The sequence below is a fragment of the Carcharhinus amblyrhynchos genome, chromosome 20, assembly GCF_965287045.1.
Source record: "Carcharhinus amblyrhynchos chromosome 20, sCarAmb.v2.hapA, whole genome shotgun sequence".
NCBI classification, from domain to species: domain Eukaryota; kingdom Metazoa; phylum Chordata; class Chondrichthyes; order Carcharhiniformes; family Carcharhinidae; genus Carcharhinus; species Carcharhinus amblyrhynchos.
Window position 1 is genome coordinate 44,145,962 of NC_137343.1, and position 9,493 is coordinate 44,155,454.

The 9,493-nt window shown below is 42.2% G+C and overlaps 1 protein-coding gene across 1 annotated transcript; it reads right to left on the reverse strand.

The window, feature by feature from the left end:
• Positions 1 to 737: 737 nt before the first annotated feature.
• Positions 738 to 5,885, reverse strand: LOC145356122 (immunoglobulin lambda-1 light chain-like). Its single transcript, XM_080208733.1, has 3 exons — positions 5,806 to 5,885; positions 5,307 to 5,657; positions 738 to 1,240 (listed from the first exon to the last, which is right to left on the reverse strand). The coding sequence occupies exons 1-3, from the start codon at positions 5,852 to 5,854 to the stop codon at positions 918 to 920; spliced, it is 723 nt and encodes a 240-aa protein (XP_080064859.1). The 5' UTR covers positions 5,855 to 5,885; the 3' UTR covers positions 738 to 917.
• Between the last annotated feature and the right edge of the window lie 3,608 nt (positions 5,886 to 9,493).

The following is a 9,493-nucleotide window of genomic DNA, read 5'->3' on the forward strand; positions in this document are numbered from 1 at the left end:
TACCCTGTAACACTTAGACTTTGCCGCCCCTCTCTCCTTATTTCTCTTTCCGAACGGCAACTAGCTCAGCTGCAGCAAGCACACTTTGCCGCCTTGTTCTTACTTTCGCTTTTGGAATTCTGATAGGTGACAAAACTCTTTTTGCAGCAGCTGAGGCAGAGTGTTGCTGCTAACCTTCAATACTTCGGCTGCCAGACGCCCAGCGACACGGCTGGCGATGTATTTGTGCCAATATTCTCCTAACTAAACAAAAGATTCGACATTTTCTTAAAAGTAACTATCGCTGATCAAATATCCACGGCTTGGTAAAACTGTTCATTCAATGTACTTGATCGATTCTAGGACACGTGTACACTTTTTGCTGAAGCAATTCATTTTTAAGCTCAGCTTCCCACCTGGTTCTGATGGGTCCTGATTACCATATATATTTTCCAAGCTTGCCCTGCGACTGTATTTGGTTCCAAACTGAGGTCACACAGAACAAGGGCGAATGATTAACTCCATCACAGACAGAAGGTATTTCAATCATTATGCAAGGTATTAAAGCCAATGTAGCATTTGATGGGTTATATCGGCGCCAAGTGACCAACCATTAATTTTGTAAAATCGTTACTTCGAACAAGTGTTTTCTATAAATGTCCAAAAGATTATAGGGATACGGCCTCGCCATCAGGAAATTTAAAATGGCCAGAAATTCGAAGAAAATTGAAGTAAGTAAAAGATATTATAAACTGACACACTGAAAGAATAATTTTATTACAGTGCAGCACATCCTCACAATGGTTTGGCATAAACTAATTGGGTTTTTGTTCTTATTTCAAATACAGCATTTAAAATAAAAATTCACCTTTACGTTCCAATTTTGCTCCGCTGAAATTCAGTAAGGTTACAATTGAAGAATACTCAGTATTCCTGCATCAGATACAGCTAGACCTCTCTATAGTTGTTTTAAGCGGGTTTGCTAGGGCCTCGTGTTTGACCACACAGGAGTAAAGCTCGTGTGAGTTCCACTCTGAGGCTGACAGAGTCAGATAACTGCTCACACTGAACGTGTTGTCCGCCTCTTGCAGTACACGACTGGTCTCAACGCCATTTCCTCTGACGCTGCCATCTACAGTCCATTCAACCTCCACAACTCCCGGATTAAAGCCATAAAGAAAACACACCAGAGTGGCCTTCTCCTTTTCTTTGATTTGATCCGATGAAGGCGGAAGGACAGAGACAATGGGGGCCTTAGGCTCTGTAAAGAAAAGTAGGAACAACGTATGAACGTCTCTGACGAATTAGATGCAGTCAAAATTAAAAAAAAAATTTCCATTTAACTATGTAATTTATATGTTGGAGCATGAGAGCCTTATCTCATCACAGAGTACTTAGGTTTATTATAGAGTATCAGAGGGCACCGTACATTGTGAATAATATTCATTCATATTTTGATTAAACCCTAAAGATCCCGATTTCTTCCCATAAAAGCACAGCAGCCCTACAGTGCACCTACAGTCCGAGAGAGCACCTTTTCTAAGCACAGAATCGAATCCTGCGGCTCTGTGAGGCAGCGGAGTGAACAGCTTTTCCACAACTATACCACCGTGCCGGCACCACCAAATGAATGGCGAACATTGCTACGTAAATTCAACATTCGCTGATGACACGAAGGTCGGTGGTGTTGTGGATGATCTGGAAGGATGGCAAAAGTTGCAGCAGGACATAGATAGGATGCAGGACTGGGCGGAGAAGTGGCAGATGGACTTCAACGCGGATAAATGTGTTGTCGTCCATTTTGGCAGAACCAACGGGATGAACGAGTACACTATTAAGGGCAGAAGTCTGAGTAGTGTTGAGGAGCAGAAGGATCTTGGGGTCCGGGTCCACAGGACTCTTAAATCGGCCTCGCAGGTGGAGGAGGTGGTCAAGAAGGCGTATGGTGTACTGGCCTTCATTAATCGAGGGATTGAGTTTAGGAGTCGGGAGGTAATGCTGGAACTTTATAAGACCCTTGTCAGGCCTCATTTGGAGTATTGTGCGCAGTTCTGGTCGCCTCACTATAGGAAAGATGTAGAAGCTATTGAAAGGGTGCAGAGGAGATTTACAAGGATGTTGCCTGGACTGGGAGGCATGCCTTATGAAGTTAGGTTGAGGGAGCTGGGACTCTTTTCCCTGGAGAGACGAAGGTTGAGAGGCGACCTGATAGAAGTTTACAAAATGTTGAGAGGAATAGATAGGGTGGACTCTCAGAGGCTATTTCCCCGGTTTGAAATGGTCGCTACGAGAGGACACAGATTTAAGGTGCGGGGAGGGAGGTTCAGAAGTGCGGGGAGGGAGGTTCAGAAGTGCGGGGAGGGAGGTTCAGAAGTGATGTTAGGGGTAAGTTTTTCACTCAGAGGGTGGTGAGTGAATGGAATCGGCTGCCGTCAGTGGTGGTGGAGGCGAACTCGCTGGGGTCTTTTAAAAGACTTCTGGATGAGTATATGGGGTTTAATGAGATTGAGGGTTATAGATAGGTCTGTAGGTTGGTAGGTGATCTGGTCGGCGCAACTTGTGGGCAGAAGGGCCTGTTTGTGCTGTAGTGTTCTATGTTCTATGTTCTATGTTAACGTTCAGGGCGACAACCTCAGTTGGATTGTTATACGCAAGATTAAGCGGGGAATCAGGCCAGTTTCTCCAAATGGTCTATGGCGATATTTATGCTCCACCGGAGATTCTTCTCACCCTACTGCATCTAATCCTATCCCAGATCCTTCTTTCATTTCTCCCTGGTGCCGTCCGAAAGATGTGCTGGTTAGGTGCATTGGCCTTGCTAAATTCTCCATCAGTCTACCCGAACAGGCACCTGAGTGTTGCAACGAGAGGATTTTGACAGTAACTTCATTGCATGTGCTATTATAATCGTAGAGTCATAGAGGTTTCCAGCATGGAAACAGGCCTTTGGCCCAACATGTCCATGCCGCCTTTTTTTTAAACACCCAAATTAATCCCAATCGCCTGCATTTGGCCCATATCCCTCTATACCCATAGGACCCATGTAACTATCTAAATGCTGTTTAAAAGATAGCCGGCATATGACACTAATACATAAAGTTTAAAAAATGAATAAATACATTTGTTATCTCCTCCCTAAAAACACTGGCATTGTTTTCAGTGCCCAGTGCATGCGGCGGTAAATTACAGGCCGCTGCGTACAGCGTTATCTTTCAAATTTTTCACTCATTTCATTAGTGACTATGTAATAGATATACGCTATGTATTTGGGGAAACACGGAAGTGAAAATACCTCGTCAAGGTCTAGGAAGTTATCAATTTTGTAGCGGTGTATGAAATGGTGCCCACAACCCTCCTGCAACACTCTCTTCCAGAGAAACGTGTCCCAGACTGTTCCAACTTACAAAGCAGCATCCAAGTGCCTGAATTGTTTTTCGATTGGTTATGATTAAGTGCTGGAACTACTACTACCCCGGGCAAAGTTAATCTCCAAACAACGCTTGATTTAAATGCTTCCAGATATTTCAGATTTTAGGTTCCCATAGAGCGAATCATTTGCTACAGAAACCTGAAATATTTCTACTTCCTAATAGCACTATAAAGGAATACTGAGTGGCACCTTACAGCACAATATCAGGTCGCACACAAAGCACTTTGAAGCATGGTGATAATAAATAAAGCAAGAAGTTCGAAATAATAAAATGCTTCTTTTCAAGCAATCATTCGGACGAGGATGGGGAAGAAATTTCGAATTGTGACATTTTGCTGCTCCTGGAATTGCGCAAAGAGATTGCAAACATTCTCTTGAATCTGGGATTTACTTTTATTTACTGATCCCGCAGCAACATTCGTATAAAATGAATCAGATTCGAAGGTAGTATTCTCTCAGCGCTTGTAAACTCTGCTTGTGACCAACGTCTGATGCTTATACACTCCTACAGCATACGCTGAGAGAGATGGGGGAAAAGTACCATGCCATTAATTGCAGAGCGTCTCCTGCTTTGCGCCCTCCTATAATCTCAGGAAAGAAAATAGCGAAAAACATATGCTCAGTTGTCGGAAGTAAGTTGCCTTGATTTCTTGATGAAAATCAGTGAGCTCTCAGAAATTACCAAGGAAGTTCAACTTGATGGAATTCAATTAATCTCTCTCTAGCCAGTATTTTTTTATTTTACTTACCATACCAAACAGAGATTACCGTCCTCATCCGTAAAGGCTCTCATAAGAAAACAAGTCACTATTTCCATTTTATCACTGACATCTCACTACCCCATCTTCAAAAAGCACGTCGGATTCTTAAAATGTGCAATTGATATAAAAATTCCTGATCTAATCGGGATGTATTATTATCATATGTTATTTACAGGTGAAATTTTAAATAAGTGACTGACATGAAACACAATGTTGAAAATGTCGCAACAACGGAACTATTTCTAATGAGTATAAAGATCACTGAATCTTCCCAGAAAATGCAAAGGCTCCAGCTCCCTGAATGCGACGACTTAATAACATTGCGTAGGGGAATTGTAAAATATTTCACGTAATGATGCCTCTTAATATGCATATTAAAACTCCACATCAGATACTTTAATTGCAAAGTGATATAAAGTAAATACCAAGCATCTTTATGTTTCTCAATAGCATCCCATGCAGGTGAACACGTATTATGGATGCATTTCAATTAAATTTCGGCAAGCTCAATCGCAATGTCGCTCCAAATAAAAAAACGAAGATGTTAGAACATAGAACATATAACATTACCGAGCAGTACAGGCCCTTCAGTCCTCGATGTGGCGCCGACCAGTGGAACCAATCTAATGACCCTCTAACCTAAATTATTCCGATATTATCCATATGCCTATCCACTGACCATTTGAACGCCCTTAAAGTTGGCGAGTCCACAACTGCTGCAGGCAGGGCATTCCACGCCCTTACTACCCTCTGAGTAAAGAACCTACCTCTGACATCCGTCCTATAATTACCACCCCTTAATTTAAAGCTATGTCCCCTCGTGTTAGCCATCATCATCCGAGGAAAAAGGCTCTCACTATTCACCCTATCTAACCCTCTGATCATCTTGTATGCCTCAATTAGGTCACCTCTTAACCTTCTTCTCTCTAACGAAAATAACCTCAACTCCCTCAGACTTTCCTCGTGTTCGAACAACTATTTTCTGTAGCATTTGGCATCAAACTGAAAACAGACTTATCCCTAAGACATCATGCATGAATTGTTAATGTTTGTTCCAAAGAATTTCTGCGCTGCTAGATAAATTGAGAATTTGAAGTTTAACAATCTTGGATGTACATGGCGAAAATTCTACTCACCGCCCACATAGAGTTTCGTTCCTTTTCCGAAAACGAATCCACCGACAGTGTATTCCCAGGCACCACAGTAATATTCAGCGACATCTTCGGCCTTTACATTGGAGATGGTTAACCGCATAACGTTTCTCGATGTGTCCTTCGATCCAGTGAATCGCTCAGGAATCCCCGAAGGTCTGGAAGAATCATAGTCCCTCCAAACTAAGCCAGGGGGACTTTTAGGTTTCTGCCAGTACCAGCTGGTGTGGTAACCGCTGATGCTGCCGCCGGACATGGTGCAAGTGATTGTGGCGGTTTTTCCCAGTGAAGTTGAGACGGACGCTGATTGAGTTAGCACAGAAGCAGCGTTGGTACCTAAAGAAAAAATTAAACGTGATTGCTTAGCGACTCTTCCGTAAACAGTTCAGCAGTCCTGTTCGACCAAATCAAGTATATGATTTGGGATTGATTTGATTTGATCGGGGAAGAGAACGATTTTTTAAAAATCCAGACTCGTACTTACATTGCAAACAAAGAGCCGTAAAGCTGAAAACAAGAAGCCACTCGCTCATTTTGTAAATTCTGATCCAGATCAGATCAAAATATTTCCCGACTTGTATCTAATAATTCGGCGGCTTCTAAACCTCTCTTTAAGAACATTTACAGCTCCGGATATCACGTCCGCATGCATGAGTTATGCAAATGTCTAACACCCCACGACTGTTGATTGGATGCTTGGAATTAGTCCGCTTGACGTTTGTTGAAGTTAATATTCCACATTTATTAACACCAGACTAATTTATAACATACTGAAATTGTTGAATGTAAATTTCGTCACCCAGTAGCGACGCTATTGAGTTCATGGGAAATGACATTAATTGATTTTAAAAAGAGACATCTGAATGTTTAAATTATGCTACATTGGCGATGAATTGAGATTCGTTCAAACCGACAAGATTCAACCTCACATTGCCATTTAACCGAATGCGACTTTAAATAATTCTTCAGCTGAAAGAAAGGTCCAACTATAGTGCAGAGTAGGCTACTGGCAGACCATTGCATGATGCGTATCTCCTTTTTCAAGCCCCCGTGTTTTCGATTTCCATTCAGTCTAAGAGTTATCGCCCAAGGGCGCAATGCATGTTTAAACTCCAACGGGGAACGCGTTAACAAATCCTACCGACTAGCTTTAAAGAAGGGCAGCTTTTTATTTTCTTTTTCAATGGCAAGTGGAATTCATTGCGAGCAAATTACATCAGTTTCATTGTAATACTGAGGGGATATGCATTTATGTCATAGACACCTTGGAATCACTTGAATTCGCCACTGCGCTTGCGACAAACCATTCTCCGAGGGAGTGAGATGATACACGCTGCAGATGCATATTGATCATTGACTTGTGCCATTCCGCAGAAGAGCCTGAAGGTTGTGAGCCGCAACCTTCAGTTCACCTCGGACAAAAAATGGCGACATGGTTGCAGGAGGATCTGGACTCTAAGCTCAATATTGAAAGGTGCCGAATATTTAGGATGATCAGGAGAAGGAAAAGGTGGTGTATCTTTGTTCGTTAATGATGGTATCAGCACAATAGACAGGGGTGATCTAAGTTCAGGATGTGGTAACCGTTCGGGTAGAGACGCGTAAGGGTAAATGCAAGGAGTCACTTCTGCTAACCCTGTACAGGTAGTCGAACAGTAAGCACATGGTGGGGTGGAGAATAATGGAAGAAATATTTGGAGCTTGTCCGAAAGGCAGGACAATAACCATATGATATTTTCATTTAAACATAGAGTAAAATTGACATATACATTGGAAAAGTTAGATGTAACTTTAGCCTAAATGTTCATTGAATGTTTTCAGGCTGTTATTTTAGTTTTCGTAGCAACAGAAGACAGGCTGCACTAGACTTGGTACTGAGTAACGGGATGGGAGTAATTGCTGATCTCATAGGGAATGCACGCCGGGTATCAACGACATTAATATGATTGAATTTTGCATTCAGTTTGAGAGAGAGAGAGGAATGGCTCTAATATATGTTAAATAAGGGCACACATGAACGTACGAAAGCTGGATTGGTTAGGGTGAATTGGTAAATTAGGTTAAGGGATGGATCAGTTGAAAGGCAGTGGGAAGTATTTAAGGGAAAATTTTTGAATCCAACGAGTAAGAAAAAGTTCAATGGACTGACACACCATCCATGGTTAAACAAAAAGGTTAAATGTAGTAAAAAACTTTAAAAAAAAGCGCATAACTACGTAAAAACTGGTGGAATCCCAGAAGATTGAACAAAGCATAAGGAGTAACAAAGGATGACTGAAAATTAACAAGGTCGGAACAATTAGAGTTTACCAGAAATATATATAAAAAAGGGAGAATTGTTACGAATATTCTTTTCTCAAAAAAAAAGTTAACAAAGTTAGTGCTGGTCATTTCGAAAGTGAGTCCGGAGAATTTGTAAGGGAACTCAAAGAGATGGCAGATGTATTGAACAGGTATATTTCATCACTCTTCATTATTGAAGATATTGAACATCCCAGAAACAGTTAACAATCTGGAGGTGGAAGGGAGGATGAAGCTGACGAAATTACAGTTAGCAGAGAGGTAGTACTCTGTAAATGTTTGGAGGGGCAGGCTGACAAAAATCGGATCCGGCTGGACCTCATCCAAGGATCGTGAAATGAATGGCTGTTGAGTTAGTTGATAGATTCGGGTTTATTTTCCAAAAGTTCCTCAGATTCGGGGAAGGCCCCATTATATTGTCTTGGCTATTTTTCAGCATGGCAATGGCGTATGTATTTTTGATGGTTCTTGGTAAAGCTGCACTGCAGCACCGTAAACACATTCTGCATTCGGATCACGGCAAGAACAACTCCACTGTGTATGCAATGGTTCGAATTTGAGATCACGCGTGCAACTATGAACAAGGAATTTCTTCGAGCTTCACGCATTGCACAAAATCCCTCATGTAAACTGTGGATCTTTAAGTGGATCATCCCGCTGAAAACACCAAAACGATATGTTAACAGCTTTTACTCCCTGGAAATTCTCTGTGATTTATTGGCCCGTTCTAGTCCATTACCAAAGCCCAGTTCCATTTCTCGGTTTCTACTCTTCTTCCCACTATTCTAAGCCCGAGGAAACTCCACCGTTTAATGGTCTCAGTACAAAGAACAAAGAAAAAAAATTAGAGCATAGGCCTTTCGGCCCTCCAAGTCTGCACTGACCATGCTGCCTGATTTAAGTTAAACCCCCTACGATTCCGGGGACCATATCCCTCTATCCCCATCTCATTCATGTACTTGTCAAGTCACTATCATATCCGCTTCCACTACCTCCCCTGGCAACGAGTTCTAGGCACCCACCACTCTCTGTGTAAAAAATCTGACTCGTACATCTCTTTTAAAACTTGTCCCTCGCACCTTAAACCTATGCCCTCTAGTAATTGACTCTTCCACCCTGGGAAAAGCTTCCACTCTATCCATGCCTCTCATAACCCTGTAGACTGCTATCAGGTCTCCGCTCAACCTTCGTCTCTCCAGTGAGAACAAACCAAGTTTCTCTAAACTCTTCTCATAGCTGATGCCCTCCATACCAGGCAACATCCTGGTACATATTTTCTGTACCTTCTCCAAAGCCTCCACATCCTTCTGGCAGTGTGGTGAGCAGAATTGAACACTATATTCCAAGTGCGGCCTAACTAACGTTCCACAAAGCTGCAACATGATTTGCCAATTTTTCAACTCGATACCTCCGCCGATGAAGGCAAGCATGCCGTATGCCTTTTTGACTACCTTCTCCCCCTGCTTTGCCACTTTCAGTGACCTGTGTACCTGTACACCCAGATCCCTTTGCCTATCAATACTCCTAAGGGTTTGGCCATTTACTATCTATTTCCTGTCTATATTAGAAATTCCAAACTGTATTACCTCACATTTGTCCGGATTAAACTCCATCTGCCATCTCTCTGCCTAATTCTCCAACTGATCTATATCCTGCTATATCCTCTGATGGTCGTCATCGCCATCCGCAAATCCATCAACCTTTGTGTCGTCAGCAAATTTACTAATCAAGTCAGTTACATTTTCCTCCAAATCATTTATGTATGTTACAAACACCAAAGGTCCCAGCACTGATCACTGAAGAACACCACTTATCACAGCCCTACATTCAGAAACGACCCTTACCCTGCTACCCTTTGTCTTCTTTGAACG

Coding starts and splice junctions, on each gene's coding strand:
- LOC145356122 (XM_080208733.1), bottom strand. CDS start 5,854: ATGAGCGAGTGGCTTCTTGTTTTCAGCTTTACGGCTCTTTGTTTGCAA. Junction 5,658..5,805: donor TACGGCTCTTTGTTTGCAAT/GTAAGTACGAGT, acceptor TTTTTTCTTTAG/GTACCAACGCTGCTTCTGTG. Junction 1,241..5,306: donor AACGAAACTCTATGTGGGCG/GTGAGTAGAATT, acceptor TTTTCTTTACAG/AGCCTAAGGCCCCCATTGTC.